The 24056-nt window shown below is 35.9% G+C and overlaps 1 protein-coding gene across 1 annotated transcript in view; it reads left to right on the plus strand.

Moving 5' to 3' along the window:
- The first annotated feature begins 7556 nt into the window (after nt 1–7556).
- LOC129228152 (uncharacterized) overlaps nt 7557–24056 on the plus strand; it is a 31534-nt gene continuing 15034 nt past the window's right edge. Inside the window, exons 1-5 of the mRNA XM_054862802.1 lie at nt 7557–7727; nt 8910–8962; nt 12791–12904; nt 14641–14688; nt 23233–23286. Of these exons, the coding sequence (XP_054718777.1) occupies nt 7715–7727; nt 8910–8962; nt 12791–12904; nt 14641–14688; nt 23233–23286 (282 nt within the window). The 5' untranslated portion in view covers nt 7557–7714. The remainder of the gene's footprint in view (nt 7728–8909; nt 8963–12790; nt 12905–14640; nt 14689–23232; nt 23287–24056) is intronic.

Here is a 24056-nt window from a genome sequence, read left to right on the forward strand (position 1 = left end):
GCCTTTTTCCTCCAGTTGGAAAACCCTCATTTCATCTGGTAGTTCATGCAACCTTTTAAAAACTTTTTGTTTTGCACAGCCAGCATATTTCATATGGAAAAGTTGTGATTTTTGCTGCCTACCCATGTCTTCATAAATCTTGCGAAATAGCCTTGACTGGAGAAAACGAGATTTGACAACTTAAACCATTTCTGTAGCTTCATCAAAAACTTTCCTCAAATCAGAGGCTATTTACTTGATTATGACATAGCAATGCAAAACACTGTGCCGACAACTATTACTTCAGTCTGGAGCGACATTTTAGACCCTTGACATTGATTGTTTCATTTTTCTTGAAACCAGTGGAAAATAAATTAATGCAACGGCTAACTCGCGGCGGAATCCCTTTCCTACTTCGGCGGAACCCAAGGGTTCTGAGGAACACACTTTAGGAAACGCTGGTCTAGAGGAACGCGTGCAGATATACTTCAAGCCTGATTAAAGTCACCTCCATTTAGGAGCCCTTTACAATCTCTGTATTTTAATAACAACTCTAAGAGCTCATTTAGGAGATGGTGGTAAGCATTACTAGAGTCTTTTATTAGAAGTAAGTAACGGGAAAATACCTGGAAAAGGATATCTTATCAAAAAAGATGAGTTGAAATTCTCTCTAAATGATTTGATCTTCAATGTTTAACCTGAAACCAAGACTCTTTGTCGAAAAAAAAAAAAAAACAATTACGTGGATGTGCGAGAGGGCTATAATTTTTGCCAACAACGCTGTGCATCATCCATAATGAATTCCATAATTCTGCCGTGTGCAGGTAAACGGCAGTATCTGCAGAAATGAGTTTTAGAGATATTTGAAGAAACGCGTTTCGGATTCAATATTAACAGTAGGGAAATGTTGGAATTAGACGTTTTTTTCGCACCTTTTTTTCAGCGGGAAACAAATAAGCGAGCTTGCACCAAAAAGATAACGTACAATAGATGACAAAAATGCAAAAAAAATGAAAAATGAAAATTTTGCAGATACTGCCCTTTAGCTGCACACGGCAGAATTCCCTTCCATATGAACTCCTTCACTCCTCAGGACTTCTCTTCGTGCTTTTTAAAATTTATTAAAGGTGATATCCCAATAATGTTTTTGCACAACTTTAACTTACCTAACCTATGCAATGGAATTGGACCCCAATTAAATTCACTACATAATAATATGATTAAAAGTACAGTAGAACCTCTCGATAAGGGACATTAAGGGGACCAGAAAAATTGTCCCTTAAATGGAGATGTCCCTTCTTCGGAGGTTTATGAAATGATGCATGCAGTACTTTAACTCAGTAATTTCATAAAAAAGCAAATGCTATTAACGGTCAATATAAAATGCTGAAAATGATTAAAGTATACTGAATACAAATCAAAATTATTCAAATTTCAAAATTTATCCTTTTAATAATTAAACTTGAATCAAAAATTTGACAATGGTAAAGTTTTGTAGCATACATGAATTATTTGAAGTAATTCCTTACATGGACTTGTTTGATTTCAGGCAATTTAAAATTCAGTACAATACAAATTTCAAACAGTGCTCACATTTGAAGTGTTATTTACACAAAAATATTCATGGGTCGTTGACTATCCATTGGCTGTTAGCCGACTTGAATAAGTTCCTGAGAGGAAAAAACATGAATGTAAATTTTAGCAAAAATTTTACAATACGTCATAAGTACTACACGTAAAAATTTCACTACTGGTTGAATTTGAGATACTTAAATTCCTGTAAATTCAATACTTTGTATATATTTACACATTAATTTTTGTAAGTACTCTCTGTAACTGTTTTTTAAATAGAGTGTCCCTTATTCAGAGGCAAATGCATGGAGGTCCCAATTCAAAGAGAATGGGACAAGAAAAAAATGTCCCTTAAATAGAGGTGTCCCTTTTTGGAGGTGTCCTTTAAAGGAGGTTTTACTGTATTGTTCCGACAGCACCAGCAGCAAATCAGTTGGCTCATATTTCTTGCATCTCCATGGTCTCTGTATATTTTCTTTCCCGTTTTGAGTGATTACAATCTCCAATGAAAATGTCCTTTCCCATCACCATCATCATATCTGAAGCTTGAACGTACAACTATATACGGCAAGATGATGTGCCGGGCAAGATGACGAATACCTTAATTTTTCCGTTTTCCAGAAGGTTTCAGCATCAACTGGATACCACTTGCTCTCCTATCCCCTGTTCGCTCAGAAATAGTATAGAGACGTTGAAATCGCCATATTTGTGTTAATTCTGAAGCTTTGATTGTTTATAGTTGTCACGATATAACTTTTGTGCATATTTAAATAAGCTCTGTTATAGATACAGATAAGATTTCTCGTGTATATTTAGTATTTATGAATAAGTTATATGAATATTAGTTTAAATACTACCTATTACTTTGAATAAATGCCAATTAATCGCCATCCTTTATGGCAATAGAGACGAATCCGTTCAAACAGGCAGTCCGGGGCACGATGACGCACTGTGAAAAAATTCCGAGACGTTACTGACTATTTCCGTGTAACGTTTCGGGATTTCAACGGTTTTTACCCACTTCCTGGAAATATCAAGTATCATTGTCAAAAAGTTTCCTGAATTGCTACAAGTTGTCCGAATGCAGACTTTTTTCTGTTGTAAAAAATATTTTTAGCTCCCAGTTTAAAGAATCACTGAGAGTATTTATAAGGTGTACCGGCTTCTGTGCGAATACGGCTTGCCTGTACTGACTAAACTCCCAAAGAGAGCTAATAAGTATGGACTACGTAGCTTTGCAAGAATTGCAATCAGGTGAGATTAGAGCTCCTTGAAAAGGACAGGCTGACTTATCCGACATTTTGGTTCCAAGACAAAATTGGATTCAACCTCGTTTCTAGTATTTATAAATACGTTATAATATTCGCTGGTTGTTATGTCGTAAAGCAATTGATGATAAGTTGAGTAAAATGTCACTTAAGGTAAATCTAGAAAGATTACTTAGTTCACAAACACAAGAAAAACGTATCAAGAAATGTTTACTGTAATAAACCTCATCTTTTCACCTTATTTGTTTTCAATTTGTATAAATTAAATCGTCTTCAGCTACAGAATAAAACAATCAAACATCAATCAGGCAACACATCTAAAGCTTTGACACCACTTTTCTGAAATGAGACTTTTGCACAAATACTATTTTTTTCGCCCTACAATTTTGGAACCAAAATGTCGGATAAGTCAGCTCCCCTTATATAGGAGCCTTAGGTGAGATGCTTGATACTTATAAGCAATTCTGGCTTAGCTTTGGCCATGTTGGCGATATTGTTTTTGGAACTGTCTTGATAAATCAGGAAGATTCCAAGCTTTTATATTATTCCTACTTAAGATTACTCTATCTTAAGTAGGACTTATCTTAAGTAGGTATCTTTACTATTATTCCTACTTAAGAGATTAAGTTCCAATGGCACGACTGGCTTTAAACGGAAAGATTCTGGATTTTTCAGGAAAGTTACTGAGTTTTAACGGAAAACGTTCCTGGGTTTTGCAAGGCATGTTACTGCCATAGATTGGGCACATCAGCTGCCTATTATTTTCCAGGAACGTTTCTGAATCGTATTTACAGTGCGGCCCGAAACGCGGGGCAAGATGACGAGCTCGTTGGTGATGAAACTGAGAATAATAGTGCTAATACTTAGTCCTTGATAGTAGAAAACCAACATATAAACCCTCCAGACTAAGCAGAACTTACGGCAATTGCTGATTCCGATGCACCAAAGAAAGTTAGTGTTTCTGCTTTCAATGCATTGCCTAAAGCAACACAATAAGAGAAAAAAAGTAAAAGGCAGAAAACTGAGCTCAAACTTTCTTACAAGCACACCCATCACAGAAATGTCAGAACAAGGAGCAAAACGGAAGGATAAAATAGATTTAAAAAAAAAAACACACACAGGGAAAAACAGGGAAAATAATCCCGTGAAACTAAAAAAAAGAGTAAAAACAACTCGATCTAAGTTCCTGTAGGTCCAAGTCTATATAATCTGTGCCAAGCAATCCAGTTGCTTCAACTTCAAAGGATGGTGTTATAGTAATCCCTGCTTGTTCAGAGGAATATTATGACCATCCAACAGATGAATGGATCCAGTGCTGTAAAAGCCAATAGTGGTGGCATGAGGAATGTTCCAATTATGAAAATGGCATTTTTATTTGTGCCCATTGTTTGCTGCGCATCTTAATACTTCAGCATTATGCTGCAATGTATTATGCTTAATTTGACACTTTGTAATATATAAAAACACAGTTATCAGTTGTTAAACTAGATAACATATTCAAATCATAAACTATGCCCAACCTTTTTCAATGTTGTCATCTTGCCCCAACGTCAAAGTCATTTTGCCCCAGTACTGGGGCAAGATGACGATTTGTTAGGGTTATGAAAAACTAAAAACATCCCTCATTATTTTTATCTTAAAAACTAAATGGTAATATATTTAAAGCTACAAAGGACTACCGTGACAGCTCATGTAAAATTAATTTTACTATCCTTAAAAATAAATTAAACAACAACGAAAATTGTTAACATAGTCATCTTGCCCCGGTCTCCCCTACAACGTTAAATACGGAAAGATTATATTGTTCAGTGGGAATTATATGTTAGTCCCTTTTGATTAGGAAATGAAATAAATCAATTTGCTTCAAACCTCATAAAAACGAAACAAAAAATATTACTTACTATCAAATTTTAAATTAAAAAGCACCTGTACAATATTTATTTAAGATAGATAGTTTTTTAACCCAAAGAAGGTCGGAACAGGCTGATAGTACTTTGACATCTTGGGCTGCGTGGTACGTAAGCCGGACCGCACAAAACAGGGGGCTAGATGTATACAAATAACGAATTTCAACAAAACTATCCCAAAATGACTCTTGGGGGGAAAAACGCTTTCCATACTTAAATTCAACCTTTTTAAATGAGCAATAAAGAAACAAGTACTGACACGTGTGGGTATACTTTCACATGGTTTGACTGTTAATAAAAGATAACAGAAAGGACTGACTGTATGAAACGCGTCAAAAAAGTTACATTTGAAATATTTCTGATCATGTGGAAAATAGAGCTTATTTTCAGAAAGTTATAAGGTACAAGAAATAAAAAAGAATTGTACTTGCATTCATTTAGAATACTAACAACATTTACAAAAACAGTAGTGGCGCGGAAACGATTTTTTTGCAAAAATCGTGATCGCAAAAATTAACCCTTCGCAAAAATTGCGATTTCAAAAATGAAACTTATCGCACAAAACTATGAACATCACACATTTCTGATCGTGTGTATGTTTATTACATTTCAATTTCTTACTTTTTAAAAGGCATAGTTTAAAAGGGGGAGGGGATAAAACGTTACTGAATGTTTCAGTCACTTTTTTTTACACTTTTTTCTTTTTTTTTACAAAGAAATTTTAAAAAAAAATGAAGTTCTTATGTGTTTTAGTCGCTTTTTCACTAAAATTGTCGCCATTTTTTACAATTGACAGCAAAATACCAGTTTTAACACCTATTTTGGCTAAAATAGTCGCCATAGTCAATCACCTTTGCTTCAAATTAGCAGCTTTAGTCGCTTTTTTAGTTGCCAACAGCAACTGTGATAATTAGTTCCTGTGGATTAAAATTATACCTACAGTTAAAATCCGAACGATTCGGTAATTCTCTGGCGTTCAAAAAACCCCTTACGACCCTTACCGGTTGCAAAATTTACCTCCCCGCAAAGTTTGGCCAAAAACCGATGCAAACTGAATTTCTATAAGAAAGATACACCCACACACATGTATTCACACATCCACTTTATTTATATGGATTAACAATAAAAGTACTTTAAAAATACATATATTTTATAATCATATCTGTAACTAACTTTCGTCTTCTACAGTCACTATCATAAAGAGAACAGTACAGTAGTACCCAAACTGGGTGCTGCAGAAAGAGGCGAAGGGTGCCGCGAAGTGCCCATGATATCAATACAGTCGACATTCGTTATAACGACCCCTTTCGTCCAAAGAAATTAGTTGCTATAAAGAGAGTTCATTATAACGCAAATGTAGAAAGATGATAGTGCATGTTTTTTTGTCATTTTTTAAAATACTGGGGTAATTTTTACACAGAGGGGATTATAAAATAAAAATTGTCTGATACAAAACAATAAATACGATTCATAAATTATGCACAGCATGAAAGAATACATTTAACGACACAACACACTGAAAATGATCGGCAGTCACTAGTTACTGTTTGACCACGGATTGTATGGAATTGGCAAACGTCCAGTTTAGGCGACTCCATCTGAATGAGGGGAAAAATAAAAATTTTATGCGCGTATTCCGCTCATTTGAATGATACTCTGCTTAATTTAGAGGCTAACATATATCTGCAAAATCTGACATCCCTGAAAACTAATAGATGCTTCCATTTCCGCCAGTAAACCGGATGTTTGCCTTTCCATACAATCCGTGGTTAGACAGTACTTCTAATTATCATCGTTTGATTGTGCTCTGTTCGAGATTTTTTTTTTTTTTTTTCAAACTATCAGTTTCTCCCCTTATTTAGGTATTACAGACGCTTTCCACTGTAGACTGGTCTATCGTAATGACTCTCATCAAATTTTTGAACCTTTCATCATCAAATGACTTCTTTCAATCGAAACTGTTTATCTATAGAAACATAAAATTGTTAAGCATTTGTTTTTTAACCGATAGTCTTGAGAATAGAAATAAGTTGCAACAAAACTTTGGACGTTAAATTGGAATGAAGGATTAAGTTTGGACGTTCTAACGGACGTTAAAATAACATTGCGGGTATGGAATAGCAAACGGAAATTCAGGCATCGTTCGCTATAACGGAAGGGTCGCAGTAATGGGAGGTTGTTCTAAAGAGCGTTGACTGCATTCATATATACTAGAGATAGACAAGGGTACTGTAAACATTTTCCAGTTCTTCAATGAGTATGCTACGGTTCGGAAAAGTTTGGAGACCCCTGAATAGAATAAACAAATGTACAAAACTGTACTGACATTGACATTTATCTTTTGAATGCTTGGAAAAAATCATAGCTGGTGTTTAACTGTTCAGTTCAATTAGTAAGTGAAAGCAATATATTTTCTACTCACTATTGAAGCTATAGAAAAAACTTTGAGAAACTTTTTGTCATAATTCAAACCTGAGGAAGCTACATTATGTTATTCAGCAACGTTTGAAAAACCAAATGACAATTGAAGTCACATTGACAATCATACAAAATCAAAACATTACACGAAAAAGGAGTCAAGTTCAAATATCGCAGGAGGAAGTTGAGCACTATTTCTAAAATCTCGCACTTTTACGTGCAATGTAAGCAAATTTATTCATTTATCACGATTTCATGTTCAATAGGAAACAAAATAAATCGTGAAGTGATATTTTAATCGCAAGCAAACAATGGACAAAGCTCTGAAGTCAACACGAGGAAAATACGGAGCCACGAAATGTTAAATATTCGAAAAAGTGTTCGATATCATCTCACAATCGTTTGACGAAAATGAGACGAACAACTCCATTTCTGCTGACAGGTGTTTTATTTTTTTGCTTTCTAAATAGAGGTTTGTCGTCTGTTGACGAAGATTATGAAGAATATTCGGAAGAAGATTCCGAGGAAGATTTGAACGATCAGGAAATATTAGACTGCTTAAGAATAGGAATGTGCGATAGAGGTAAGCATCTTGAACATAAACATCAGACTATTGTATGGTATGGCCCTGCCGCATATAAACAAACTTTACTCAGTTAGGGACCTTGTAACAGTTTTGGGACTCCTGATTGGACAGCAGACGCAAATGCGTCAGCCGTGTTTTTTTTTAATCATCCAACGCAAGTAAACAAACCTTCTCCTCAGAAGTTCTGAATTTACGTTTGAATGTTTTTGATTCCCCTCTCCTCTTCGAATAAGGTCTAGAAGATCTTGTTTCTAGTTGAAACAATAATTAGAGCACTCAAAACACGCTATATACGAGATGGATGACGTTTCTACTTGGTAGCCAATAAGCAGTCTCCAAATTTGTGCATGGTCTCTAGCAGAGTAAAGGTTGTTTATATGCGGCCCTGTCCCTGATAACTTGAAGCATGGTCCTACTTAATTCTTATAGATCGTGACAATCGCTGAAACTTATGACAACAAAGAGGGCGCCACAGGGAACTCCTGTTTCCATTACATTGCCAATGATTGGTGGATGCAGCGGTTCCCTGAAGAGCCTGTTGTGGTTAAAATGAGCGACATCAAATCAAAAATAAACAACCTTTGAAACGTTGACATTGATTGGTGGATGCATGAGCTGCGCCGATTTAACACAGAAGTTAATTTTCGAGGCTCGTTAAGTGCAAGCGCCATCTAATGGGGCCATGGTTGAAACTTGACCTTGACAATGTTTTCTTATTTTTGAGAAATTCAGTGAAAAGGCGCAGATTAAAGTTGGAATACTTTCGCAAAACTCTACGAAACTAAGTCAGCTCATCTCGGCGCGAATTACCTTTCCCTCATCCCCTAAAAGAAATGAACACTGTCAAGGTCAATTCCTTAGGGTCGAATTTTAAGGGCAAAAAGTATAGATTAGAACATTGACACTCAGGGGCGCTTAGATAGGAAGTCATTGTGACCTTCCAAACATTTTTTTTTCGGCAAATTATGTCTGATAATTAGGCAAAGACGAGGGCAAATAAGTATTGAGTAAAAAAAAAATAAGGCTGTGTTTTTTTATTATTTTTTCTTGTTACATATTTTATTTGTTTTTCATTATTTTACAATGCATGTGGTTTCCAGGTCAAGAAACTCAAATTGGATCACCTTTAACGTTGTTAACAGTTTTGACTGATTTATTTATTGTGAATTAATACTTTAGGAACCCCTTATCCACAGAAGGTTCGAGGATGCTTGAGAATTGTACCGCACGATGTAAGTGCCTTTAAATTTTATTTTACTCTTTGATAATTTTTGCCTTAGCAACGGACTTAAATTTTATTTATATTTCCGTATTCCATTCGCTGAGCAGTATTCTTATTTGGATCGATATAAGTATGTGATTTTACTCAAAATCTATTTCACATTTTCTAAATTCATTACTTAACTATCTAATGTGATTTTGATTTTAAAATTAATACTGCTTCTACTTTCATGATTTTATTTTTTATCAGTATTATTTTTCAATTTTTTTAACGTGAAAATATGTTTTAAAACAACACAGACTATAGGGCCTACAAAGAGTAGTGTGCCGACCGCCGCTGTTTTCCCCGCGATTCTTGAGGACGAAATTGAGGAATTCCGCTAGAGGGCAGTGCGGTTAGGGAGCACGCTTCTTTTTACGGAGTTAGCATTAGTAGATGCGGGATTTAGTTATAACTCAGCTACGCGTTAAAGTTATTTTACCGGATTTTGTGAAAATTTTTGGAAAGAGCTTTAAAATATTTTAATTTGCACATCTAAGTCCAACATTAAGAGAAGAAAAGCTTCATCTTGGTTAACCCAGGGTGCAAAGGTGGTTACGGATCAGGCAAAGAAAACAGTTCACTTTTCAAAGAGTTCCCGAAGATGAGGGAAAACTTAAGAAATGGAAGTCTTTGATTCCAAGTGGAAAAAATATGAATAGTGTAGTCTGTGCCATCCGCCCCCCCCCCCCCCCGTCCTTGGCACCCCTGCGCAGCTATTGGACTAAATTGCTGGAATCGCTGTTTATCAACATGACCGATAGCTTTTTTCTTTATGGCAGATCTTAAATTGTAGCAACTTACCCCCTAGAAATGCAATCCCCCAATATTGTGACTTTTATCTTTTTAAAGCACTCCTTGTAAAAATTGGAATGGCATAACAGTGCAATGCCCCGTGCTTTGGTATTAATGATTAGAATAAATTGCTGGGAATATTTACTTATCGAGATGGCCGACTACTTTTCTACACCAGAGAAACTAAATATGCAGATAGTTAATCTCTTAGTTCTTCAAGAGTGATGGTGCAAAGCAACACCCCCCCCCCCCCCCCGCGAGAAGTGCCATCTACCGATAATGAAACCAAAATCCAGTTGAAACATCTTTTATTCAATGGTGTAGTTTCCATCCCCCCCTCCCGGTGCCGTCACCCTCGTTTTTGCTATTATTATTATAATAAATTGCTGAAATATTTAATTAAAAACTGAACATTGGTTGCTCTATCCAGGCTCTTTAGCTAGGAACGCTCATCCTAAGAGCGATAGCACCCTCTCTCACAATTTTACAGAGCCCCCCCCCCCCCCAAATTGTGCCCCGTAACATTGTGACTAAAACCCTTTTGAAATACCTTTTCTAAAAAAATTCTATGGTGTAGTGTCCATCATGAGCCCCCCCCCCCCCCCCGCCACACACACACTTCCTCTTTCCCCGACGGCACGCCTGCTTTTTAGCTATTATTATTTGAATAAATTGGCAGAATTCTTATTTACCGATTAGAATATAAAAACTTTAGCAAGAAGAGAAAGCCTCCAAAAGTCATGCTCTTTCCCTCCCAGCAGTTCACCCCCCCCCCCTCCCAAACACGATCCCCATAATCAGACAAAAATCCTTTTTAAAGGATACTTCTCCAAACTATTAATTTTTTATATCTTAAAATAAATACTAAATGTACTAACTTTTCATTTTTATATCGAATTTAATTCAAACTGCAGATTTGAGCACATATTTAATTAGCTGAATAATTAGCAGTTTTAATAAAGATATAAGAGACACTCAGTTATTAAACAATCCGCATTTGACAAATTTTACTGCCCAGTTTCATTATATTATCATTATTATTAGTATTATTATTATTATTTCAGGAGCGATGAATTCACACCAATAAGTGTAATAAAACATCTAACGAAATAAAGTAAAATACGAAACCTGTATCGCTAACAAACTAGTTCTGAAGCGTCAATAAATTATTTTTTTTTTTAAATAGCTTTAAAAGCTTACATTATACTATATTCATTAAAGAGAAGTCATTTAATGTTTGTGTGGCTTCGAAAAATAAATGAATACCCGAGACACAAATAGAACTTATTCGAGAATTTATCTTTTACGTTGAAATAAGTTTGATCCGAAAAACGGGGCTTTTAAGCAGTGGAACTAGCATGTAAATCGTGATTTAAAACCAGTGTAATTGAGAACCATAGCATGCTCGCTGGGCGCAGCGCCATCTGGATTTTCCGCAGATTTGACCTCTTTTTCGCCTTCAATCGGCACACTAGTCTTTCTACGCCCTATTACACAGACCACAAATTATATCTAGCCCCTTTTTTAGTTGTTTCGCTTTCAGATCGTTACGGCCCTTCCAGATAGACTGAGCACCAAACAAGGGCGAAATGCTGTCTCTAGATTTGATAGATTTGCAAGAATTGGGGCAAATAAGTTGTTCCGTATTAGCATGTAGCTCTGTCTTAGCTTCGGCCGTTTTTGCTTTGTGAGCTTTCTTGCTAAATCAGGAAAGAGTACCAAGTTATTACTATAAACTTCCTCCAAAAGTTACTGATTGATTCCAGAAACAAGATTGGATGTTATTGGGAACGTTTCTGAATTCGTCAGAAAGGTTCTGGGTTAATTTCAGGAAAGTTACTAACTTTTAGCGGAAAACGTTCCTTTTTTTTTTGCTAGATTTGTTACTGAAAAAAATTAAGCACATTAGCTGCCCATTTATTTTCCAGAAATGTTTCAGAACTATTTTGCAGAGAGGAGTAATCTAATTGAGACTTGAAAAAAGACAATTGGGACTTAATTATGTTTTTTCTTTAAATATTTATTTGATAATTGAAACAATTTAAAATAATGCTCGAATAAAACTCGAAAAGGGTAGCAAAAAGCATAAAATTTATTCTGACGTCCAGAAGTCAATTGAATATGAATCAGCTTTGAGCTATTTTATGTGTATTTTCATTAAAAAAGTTTTAGTTCAATATGAATTTTACTTGGTTTATTTCATACTAGTGGTACCCGCACGGCTTTGCCCGTAGTAGAAAATTAAAAGGTCATTTGGTTCGCCTGTATATTTACAAATAATGGATGATGAATTTCTCGCCAATTTGCTATGCTTGCCCATGTTACGGTTCCACGTTATGATAGTTTGGTAATTTACTCGCCCATGTTGTTGTAATTTGCTCGATCAAAAGTTCTTAAAATTGGAATAGAAAAAGAACAAAATTGAATTTTCGAAAAATCGCTTCGAGGTTCAGAAGACGAACTGTGGCAAATAGTTGAAAGGCAATGGAGAGCCATCCCTCTGGACACCATCCGCACCCTTATTGACTCTATGCCTAGACGTGTTTCTTCGTGTATCGCTGTCCGCGGTGGTCCTACATCCTACTGAGTCGACGCCGTTCTCGCTCTGTATTCTGCCCATCATTTTGAAATTAAGAGCATTTATTTTTCCTTGCTGTCTGTCTTTTTTACAAATCTCATCACTTTCTGACCACTCGTTCTTGGTGTTGCATCTTCAATATCGAGCAGTGTATATATGAGGATTAGAGCGAAAAGTACTAAAAATAAAGCTAGCTACAGTCAACCCCCATAAATAAAGCATATCTAATTTTGGGAAAAATGTATCATTTTTGCCACGACGGTTTTTACCGGTTTTTTTCACTTTTGGCAAAATCGTGCCAACCCAATAGTTTGAATGAGGTTCATAATTAATTTTAAATTGTAACTAAAATGATTTCCTAATTTTGGAAAATTACACACATTACTTCAGAAGTTTTGTTATGAGTGTTTCTTTTTTCGGATGCAGGATTTGTTGAAATTTCGAAATGCAATTAGTGTGCAAGTAAGCAACCCGAAACTGCAGAGCGAAGACCCGGATGAAGTCGCAGATGGCGTCTGTGAGCTACCAGAAGATGAACGGGTACGAGATATTTTATTCTTACTCAATATTATTCATTATTGTTATTATTATACACATTTTTTCAATACAGTCTTCGAATTTTGGAAATAAAATCCAATCAACTTTTTTAAACCGAATCATCTTCTTACTTTTTCCCCGCTGCTTCGGTTCAACGATTTCTTACGCCCGAATAACTCAACGAATGAAAATTATATTCTTTGCTAATTTTAATGCAAACCTACAATTATTTTGCCTACAATTTGTGTACATTTTAAACTGGCAAGCATAACAATATATTCAGTAAATTACCGCCCACTAGCCAGGGCTAAAGCAGAAATACATCGCCAGCTCAGTCATTTCCAGCCGAGGACTGCAGCTTCGTGCTTATTAGCACTCATCAGCCCGGTATAGGAAAGTGACTGAGCTGGAGATGCGGAAACCCTCTTAAGTAAGCAAGAGGGCCAAACAAACTGGTAGCTAATATAGAATTAGCACAGTTTACAGAATTAGCACAGTTACAGTTTTATAGAATTAGCACGACCAGTTTGTTTGGCCCTCTTGCTTACTTAAGAGGTTTTTCATCTCCAGCTCAGTCACTTTCCTATGCCGGGCTGATGAGTGCTAATAAGCACGAAGCTGCAGTCCTCGGCTGGAAATGACTGAGCTGGCGGTGTATTTCATGTATAACAATATATTGCTCACGTCCTGACTAAATGTTATCCTCAGGCTTTAATTTTACTTTTTTTTTCGAAACTTTCATTATTTTCGAAAGACTTGAGCTAATTACAGACAGATTAGCTAATATTTTAATCCTTTCTAGTCATGTTTAATAGCTTGTTTTGTTTCTTAAGTCCACTCAAAAGGTCAAATAATGTATGGCATCACCAAGCAAGTAGTTTCTATGTAGCTTTGACCAAACATGATGGCCAGTGGCGGATTTAAAGGTTTCGGGGCTCGAATTTTGAAGTCCCGTTCGGCAAAAATATCATTTGGCAAATTGAGAGTTTCCGTTCAACTAAAAATGCAAGTTCGGGGTTTCAGTTGCGTTTTTGTTTTTAGCAACCCCATCAAGATGAACAGAACTCCGTTAAATATTTTTACACCTTTTGGAGTCCCTTTGGGGCACATACATCTACTAATTGCATTCACTAAACCGTTTTAAACTATTATTTTAAGTAAAACATAAGAGCTGTCATGTTGCGAGACAAATTGTCTGTTTTTCTGCGGAATGGCCTCCTAACACGCGTATTGATAAATACTAAGCCATATTTTATTTTATTATCATTTTTATTTTTGTATATTAGAGCCAGACTAAGGTAAGTCACATAATCTCCACTTTACAGGACAGAGATGACGTTTGCTTGGTTTATTTAGCAAGAAAGCTTTAGTTTCTACTGCTTTCAAAAGTTGAAAGCACATTGGTTTGATCAACCTCTTTTTGTTGACTATTAAGAGAGGAACAAATTAATCCTCTTCATTTTTAAAAAAAATGGGATTTTTAAGTAAACTCACTTTAAAAATCGCAACTATTGGAAAATTTGATTTTCAAACTGAATTTCCAACATTGTATGCATCTTAGGTTTACAATAAAATACAACGTGAAAATTTCATAAAAAGGAGTTAATATTTCAATCTATGTTTCGTTGTTTTTCCCCCTTCACGGGAAGGGGGAAATTAAAAAAATAAATAAATAATTTAATTAACTGTCGTTGAAAATTTAATGCCTTCGTTTTTTTTTTTTTTTTTTTTTTTTTCAGATTGACACCATCAATGTTTTTGGAAGAACGCTTGTTGAGCAGTTTACAGTAAGTTGCACTAAATATGTTCTTCCCGGCGCAACATTTTGCGTTGGTTTATACGTTAGGAGATAAGTCAAATCAGCAAGGCACTTCACGTGACAATCTCATATTTTCATGAAAGTTTCAGAAGTCTTACTGTTTGACACGGAGAGTTTAGATATATTTTTTGAAAAATCTATCACTCATAAATTAAAATGAATAAATTTTTGAAATTCTTTAAAAAGCATTTTTTTCTTTTTTTAATTTGTCGGCAATGCTTTAAAATGTTAGAGCCACAGAGTTAAAAACTAGTGCTGCAGTTCGGGAGGGAGAAGGGATGTTTTAAATACAATGCAAATATAATGTAAATTCATTTTCAAACATTTCTTTTGCTGAGTACCCCCCACACCCCAAAGTGAACCCCCTCTAAAAATATCCAACTACAGATTTGATAATAGTTCAATTTAAAGACAACTAACATATTTACTTTTAATGTTATTTGTATATTAAATTCTTTTCAAGAGAAAACATTTTTTTTTCCACAAAATGAAAATAAAAATGAAATAGTGTCTTTAAAACATTTTGAACAAAAAAAAAAAAAAAAAGTTGAATACATCCAAAAATTTTCAGATTTAGGCCATGAACGGATCAGCAGTTACAGCAATAAATGGACAGCTTTTTTCAATCATTGCTAAAAATAATTAGACTGAAAAACCAAAGTAAATAAAGCACAAATTTTGAAAAAAATACAACATATAGCTATTTCAAGGCTACAATGGAGCCTCTTCATCAGTGCAAAAAGCTCACCAACACAACACAATTGTGTTGTGTTGGTGTGTGTGTTCCCAAAACAATGCGAATTTCATTTTAAAAGTTTAAAGAAAGTAATTTTATTTTAAAGCGAAGTTTTCTTTTCTTTCTTTCTTTTCTTTTTTTTTTTTTTTTTTTTTTGCCAATAATGAAAATTGATTTTGTTTTAAATAATCAAGGTGTTGTATTCATTCTTAAATATCAGTTATAAAGTATTTGTTTCAAATTTTGAAAAAAAAAGCTAGCTTTGCTTATTATTTTTAGTTTCTAGATTTATTCTTAGTTTTGTAATCAATTTTTATCAGTAAATTTTAAAAAAAGATGCTCGGATTGTCTAATGTTTCGGGTTTCTGGGGTTCGGATAATTGAGTTCTACAGTAAATGGATTCTTTTTTTTTTTTTTTTTGCTTTAAAATACAAAAAAAAAGAAAATTCTCAAACGACCTATTGAGAAATGTTAAAGACTTTGATTAGTTAAAGTTATGTTCAAAAAAATCAAAGTTTTAAAAATTATTATTAAAATTAGGAGGTTCCGAGACATTTTGATGGCTTATTTACGCTTTAGTACGCCTAGTAGAACTCCCAAAAGAATATAAAGATAGTATTTTCTTAAAATATAAAAAAGAAACGTAGTGTTGGATTTTTGACCAAAAAGGGCCGCCGGGGGGTGGGAGGATTTTGAAATGTCCTCCCTTCCAAAAAGTTTGTTACTACACTGTCTACATGTATACCAAGTTTCATGATTTTATCACAAAATGCAGTTTTCGGCTATATTTTCTACTATAGCGAATCTGGAAGCTACTATGACTACTTAACTACTATGAGGGAAATACTGTTTAAGGCTTTCACGGCCGGCGTATATATGAGGAGATAACATTTCCGGGCTTATTGGCCGTGGTCTAATTGGAGTAGAAATTCCAGACGTTTCGGCTTGCTTTGCTGCAGCCATCATCAGTGGTTTGAGTTTGGTGAGACTGATTCCTGGCTTCGGTGGCTCCGGTATTTAAGCAAACTGCTGCTGCGCTGCTGGTCCTGATTGGGAGGCGTTCTCAAGCCACTGGTGGAATAAGGTTCCTGATTGGATGAGATTCAAGCCGCTGGGTGATCCTGGTACCTAATTGGATGGGATTCACAAGCCGTGGTGGCTACCGGTTTCTGATTGGATGGGACCACAGTATGTTTTAGACTGTTGTGGCGAGCGGATCTAAGGGCAGGGTGCCATGTTTTTGGTAAATTGAAATTCTCCTCTTTTCTGTTTAAATTAAAGGGATGTTTGAAAATTTCTATAGCTTCGCGATGAAGACGGGCAAAGTAATGAGATGTTGTAGCCAAGATTTCCGTGTCTTTAAATTTGATGTTGTGGACTCCTTCTTGTTGGCTGTGTTCGGCTACGGCTGACTCATCATAGTTTCCTAAATGGCAATGAAGAACATGCTCAGAAAGGCGTGTCTTGATGCTGCGCTTCGTAGTTCCGACATAAACTGATCCACAGGAGCACGGAATTTTGTAAACTCCAGATGTGGAGAAAGGGTCACGGGGGTCTTTCACCGGGCGATAACAATTCCTAAATTGAGTGGTGGGCTTGAAAATGGTCTTGATGTTGTGTTTTTCAAGGACTTTCCCAATTCGGTCAGTAACTCTGTGTAGGTAGGGTAAGAACACTTTCCCTAATGGTTTAGATGGGGTAGGCTTCTGTTCGTTATTTTGAGACCTCCTGGGATGAAGGACTCTTCTAATTTCTCCTCTAGTGAATCCATTGGCTTGAAATGCTAGCTCAAGGTGTTTCAGTTCCTCCTTCAAATGTGTCTTTTCGCAGATTCTTTCTGCTCGGTGCCATTTTTTATGTACAAAAAATGGCTGTCATCAATACCCTCATGCACCGAGCAGAAAAAGACACATTTGAAGGAGGAACTGAAACACCTTGAGCTAGCATTTCAAGCCAATGGATTCACTAGAGGAGAAATTAGAAGAGCCCTTCACCCCAGGAGGTCCAAAATAACGAACAGAAGCCTACCCCATCTGAACCATTAGGAAAAGTGTTCTTACCCTACCTACACAGAGTTACTGACCGAATTGGGAAAGTCCTTGAAAAACACAACATCAAGACCATTTTCAAGCCCACCACTCAACTTAGGAATTGTTATCGCGCGGTGAAAGACCCCCGTGACCCTTTCTCCACATCTGCAGCTTACAAAATTCCGTGCTCCTGTGGATCAGTTTATGTCGGAACTACGAAGCGCAGCATCAAGACACGCCTTTCTGAGCATGTTCTTCATTGCCATTTAGGAAACTATGATGAGTCAGCCGTAGCCGAACACAGCCAACAAGAAGGAGTCCACAACATCAAATTTAAAGACACGGAAATCTTGGCTACAACATCTCATTACTTTGCCCGTCTTCATCGCGAAGCTATAGAAATTTTCAAACACCCCTTTAATTTGAACAGAAGAGAGGAGAATTTCAATTTACCAAAAATATGGCACCCTGCCCTTAGATCCGCTCGCCACCACAGTCTAAAACATGCTGTGGTCCCATCCAATCAGAAACCGGTAGCCACCACGGCTTGTAAATCCCATTCAATCAGGTACCAGGATCACCCAGCGGTTTCAATCTCATCCAATCAGGAACCTTATTCCACCAGCGGCTTGAGAACGCCTCCCAATCAGGACCAGCAGCGCAGCAGCAGTTTGTTTAAATACCGGAGCCACCGAAGCCAGGAATCAGTCTCACCAAACTCAAACCACTGATGATGGCTGCAGCAAAGCAAGCCGAAACGTCTGGAATTCCTACTCCAATTAGACCACGGCCAATAAGCCCGGAAATGTTATCTCCTCATATACCATGAGGGACCCTGCACTGGCAACTGTTTTGAATTGAAGTCCGAAAACAGAAGTGTAGATCATCTGACGTTGAGAAAAGGAATGATGTTCGAATCTCCCTCTCAAAGACTTTTCAGAATTCAAGTTTCAAAAAAGAAATTTCAGTCAGTCTTTCGTGATGTTAGAGGGAGGAGTTTGAAGACCTTCTCTGGGGCATTTTTAAAAATTTAACTCTTAAAGACACAATTATAGATAACTCGGGTAGTGTTAGGGGAGAGAAAGGGTCAAGTGACTTTCCTCCAGTAATTTTTCGAAACTGAAGTTTCAAAAACCGCAATTTCAGACGACCTTTGATGACGTTAGGGAGAGAGGATTTTGAAACATTTTCCCGCAATTATCACGAAATTCAATTTTGTAAACACAATTTCAGAAAATCTCTTTCAACAGAAAAGGAAAGGAATAGGTTCGGGGACCTCCTTGGCTAAATCTCTATATTTTAGTTGTTTTAAATATAGTAAATGATGTGGCATCCTCCTCCCTTAAGCACGTGTAAATCAGACACGTAGTAAGAAGTAAGGTAAAAACAAACAATCGCCCCCTCCTTGAGAAATTTCTGAACCCGCCCTTGCAACTTACTGTCCAACACTTCAGCCATATGTGCATTAAGGTGTATCGAAAAAAACTTTTTTTCGAAATTCAATTTGTCAAGTTGATAAAAAGTTGCACCTACCGACCCACATCTTACATAAAAAATTTATCCGAATCAAAAAATATTTAGGTGTCCCGCACGAGGCCTAATGTTTATAATTTTCTTCAAAAAAACAATTTTTACTAAAAAAATTTTTGAATCACAGAAAAAAATGTTAAAATTTTTCAAGTTGAAAATTGTAAGTAATATAGCCGGGAATTATCATCAAATAAAAGGTTTTGCCCTCATGCGGCATTTAGGTTCCCGCATAGTACACAAAAATAAGTATTTTTTAAACGTTCAAGTTAGAATTTTCAATATAAATGTATTACCTTTAAAAAAAAAATTTTCGCAAATGTTGGTTTAAAAATTTGTTTGCTAATAAAGAATTTTTGACACATTTATTTATATTTTATAGATAAAAATGATTTGAATTTATTTTCTGATTATATTGTAAGATTAGTTTTGTGAAGTTTAAAAAAATTTATGGTTATAAAACAATCTTGCAAACATCGTTTTATTTTATTACATAGAAGTATGTTATTACACGAATTAAGTATAAAAAATTAAACACCTAATATATAGGTAAAATATTATATGTATTATCATATAATATCAAGCTTTTTCCTTACTACTGTTTTTCAACAGCTCTAAAAGGATGCGTGAGTTTTGATGGAGGCTTTTTCGGTACACCATTTGTAGGGTACTGCACAGTCACGTAATAATAAGCAACTATCGTTTGGTGCACAAAAGTTTGCCCTTCGCTTCGTATGGGATGAAAAGGAATTTCGCCCAAAAAATAATGCGATCGATGAAAATGCGGGCTATGGGTCTACAGCAGTTAGTTTTACAGAGTTTAAATAATTGTGGACATTTAGCAAAAGATCTCCACAAATCTCCTGGACCTTCTATTAATTTTTCTAATATTTGTCTCTTCTTATGGGAGTCATGCTTGGCTTTTGCTCACACAAGAACAGCAAATTTATTACAAATACGATGTCTTTCATGAAATACACCGCCAGCTCAGTCAATTCCAGCCGAGGACTGCAGTTTCGTGCTTATTAGCACTCATCAGCCCGGCATAGGACTAACTCAGCTCGAGGTGGAAAACCTCATAAGGAAGCCAAGAGTGCCAAACAAACTAGTAGCTAATACTAACTATAACTTACTGAATACGCTGTCTTTGATTTGTGTATTACTGTATAAAATTCAACTACATTAACGTTGGTCATTGTATCAGTGTATTTGATTCATTACAGCAGGGAGTGAACGCTAATTGATTTCACCAAATTACAGTCTCAGTAAAAGTTTTTATATAGCTTCGCCAATTTTACCTCTAAAAGAGACATTCAAAACCCTTGAACCGCTTAACGTACTACGAGTCATCCTATTTTCTGTCGCCTCTGTGCCGAATATGTTGCAGATTAATCATCTAATTCATCCAACATAATTTTCAAGGTACCACCCACATTTATAACACTGTAAAAACGTTTCAGAAACGTTCCTGGAAAATAATAGGCAGCTGATGTGCCCAATTTCAACCAGGAACATATCTTATAAAAGCCAAGAACGTTTTCCGATAAAAGTCAGTAACCTTTCCGAAGTATTAGGAAATCTCCCCTGTTAAAGCCAGTCGTGAACCTACTAGAACAGTTAATAGGTTTAATTTATTTGATTAGAAACGTCCTAATTTACCAAGAAAGCTCCAGAAGTATTAGAGCAACCACGGCCAAAGCTACGCGAAAATTGCAAGCAAGAACCAAGCATATATCCTTGCCTACAATTCCTACCTCGCAAAGCTGTAGCTATCCGATGACTTTTTTACTTCCATTGGAAGCTTAATCCGGACGGGCCACAAACAATCTCAAGCCAATGCACTTAATAAACACGCTCCGTCAATATTTAAACTGGCAGCAAAAACTATTTTTCACACCAGTGCAAGGTATGCATTCGTGCATCTTTTTAGGAATTCGGGAAACTTTTTTGTGAAGATACTTGATTTTTTTGGGGAAATAGGTGAAAAACCTCTGAAATCACGAAACGTTCAATGGAAATAACCAGTAACGTTTCGGAATTTTTTTTACAGTGAATATCAGCTTCACAGTGATACAGACATCGGCAGGCCCTTTCTACAGGTTGGAGAGCATAAATAATGATTGGTTTTTCATTGCTTTCTTCTTCGGAGAAAAATATTGTGCACTTTTAGCAAATTAAAGGTTTTGAGTGTTTTAGCTTAAGCTTATTGAAGCGTTCCAACATTGTATTCTGGGCTACTACAGCGGGTTTTGCAATCTGTACTGCACTTTCTCAATTTTTTCTATAGCTAGTGATGGTTTTCGAAAACGTTTACGATTTTTAAGCATTTTCTCAGTTGCTGAACGTATGAAACTGAAGCCTCCAATAAGGATACAAATTCATTTTCATCGTTCATCATATAAGACACAAAGTTTTTCTTGCTCTTCCAGAAACACGTGGAAGGTGATTCACAAACTTCAAATGACCCTTGTGAAAATATTCGTTTTATGAACGACAAAAGTTGGAAAACGTTTGCATAGAAAATCTTTGCGGGATTTTGCTCTCAATTATACGGGACTAATCCCGCAAAATATCATGTAGGATCGGAAACCCTGTTTCTAACCAAGTCACATGACGTTGTAAAATGCTTTTTTTTTTCCTGAAAATCACGGAAGTTTAGAATAAATGCGCGGGATATCTGTATATTGTGTTTATGATAGTCTTTTCCCCCTCACTTTTTTCTCCGACTTTACTGTGTACATTTTTTAACTTAAAAAAATTTTAACATTTTATCTGTTATTCAAAAACATTTTTAGAAAAAATTGTTTTTTGAGAAAGTTATAAATTTTTAGGCCTTGTGCGGTACACCTAAATATTTTTTGATTTGGATAATATTTTTTGTGTAGGATGTGGGTCGGTAGGGACAACATTTGATCAACTTGACAAATTGAATTTCGAAAAAAAGTTTTTTTCGATGCACCCTAATGTGCATGCATTAAAATTAGTTTAAAATAAAAATGAGTTCCTAAAAAAATGAAAAACAGTACATTAGATCTTGCAGGAGGCTACTAAGTGGGAAAAGGTAAAATTTCCAGATTTTATATCCATTGAGTGGGTGCATTCAGACACAAGAACAGTAATTTCTAATGAACTAAACGCAAGGCGAAATTAATAAATCCTTTGCGCAACAAAGCAACAGTAGGAAACACAACATTGGAAAAGCACATATTAGCCGATAGAATAGATGGCTTAACGCCCGCTTGCTTTTTTCGAATGACTTAAGACTGAAAAGGTTAGACTTCTTTGCGTAAAAGGGGTTATTTGTAATTCAAAACACGTGTATGCAATCAGTTGCTAATTATAGCTTTCTCAACATCCTGTCTCCTTGAAAATAATTCAGAAATGTCCCTGGAAAATAATGGGCAGCTAATGTGAAATGTGCCCAATTTGTGCCAGTAACGTAACTTGCAGAAAACAGGAACGTTTGTCGCTAAATGTTAGTAACCTTCCTAAAATTATCCTGGGTTCTTTCTGACGAATTCGGAAATCTTTCGAGTAAAAGCTAGTCATGTCTCTGGTAAGAATCAAGAATCTTCGCAGATAACTTTAGTAGGTTAAAAATAATAGCTTGGCACCTTACTGACTTACCAGAAAGGTTCCAATAACATAACTACAACCATCGCCAAAGCTAATACAGAATTGCAAGTAAATACCAAGCATTCTACTTGTCTGCAATTCTTGCAAAGCTATGGAATCCAGAAGCTAATAATTCGCTCCCATTGAGAGCTTAGTCATTCTGGGTGTGCCGTAAACACAACAAAGACAATACACATAATAAATACGATAAGTTAGTCTAAACTGGTAGCTAAATATTTTTCACAACAATGAAAAGTCTGCATTCGTGCAACTTGCAGCAACTCAGGAAACTTTTTGACAAAAACACTTGATGTTTACAGCAACGTTACCCGAAACTAATCTGTGACAGTAAATTTCGGGCTTTTCTTACAGTGTTACAATTACTAAGGTCAGGTACTTTCTCTGTTAATATTTCAATTATCTTAACCTAAAGTAGTCTCTAAAAATATCTTCTTTAGAACGCGTCAATGTGTATGTAAAAATTTTCTACAAAGGTTAGTGTGTCATTATCCAAAGTGTTATATATATATATATATATATATATATATATATATATATATATATATATATATATATATTAAATTGTACTGTATCCCTTTGCAGGCAGCCTGTTCTTCTGAAGACAAATCTATGTGCAAGTTATTGCTGAAGGTTATTGTAAGTATAGCATGTTTGAAAGAATGCTTTCAGAGAGGAAAAAATAAATGGTATTTTTGAAAAAAAATTTGTAAAAATCCTGTGCATTATACAAATCAGAAATTCAAGGTGGCGTGATGGTTAGGCACTGGCTTCTACGCCTGTGGACGCAGGTTCTGACCTGGGGTGGCCAGTCGGTGGGTTTTCGAGATGCAGAAAATCATCAGCGCCCATGTCGTATGATTATGCGACATGTAAAAGATCCCTTGGATATTCATTTGGCTTAGAATTCGCTCGGCAAAATTAAGAATTTCCTATTGAAAATTTTTCATCAAAAGAGATACCAGGTGCCTCCATCTGGTGGAAACTGGGCATCCAGATTATCCGTGCCATTGACATTCGCGCCTTAATGGTGGCACATGAAAGACTGGATGCCGTATCGAGGGATCGCACTAGGTCAGCTAAAAGCTAAATAGCCAAAAACGCAACCCCCATTAGATGAAAAAAATGAAGTTCACTTACTAGGCGGCGTCCTTCATTATGATAACGGCACTACAACTTCTTATGGACTGGGTAAAAGATATCACCCTTTTTTACAACAAACTTGACCCCCATACCTCATTTGACACAAAGTGTCACACTTCACCAAATTTCTTAGGGACTGGTAAAAGATATCACCCTTTTCTTCAACAAACTTGACCCCAATATCTCGTTTGACACAAAGTGTCACACTTCACCTAACTTCTTAGGGACTGGTAAAAGAGATCACCCTTTTTTTCAACAAATTTGAT

This window comes from Uloborus diversus, chromosome 8 (assembly GCF_026930045.1).
Source record: "Uloborus diversus isolate 005 chromosome 8, Udiv.v.3.1, whole genome shotgun sequence".
Taxonomy (NCBI): Eukaryota; Metazoa; Arthropoda; class Arachnida; order Araneae; family Uloboridae; genus Uloborus; species Uloborus diversus.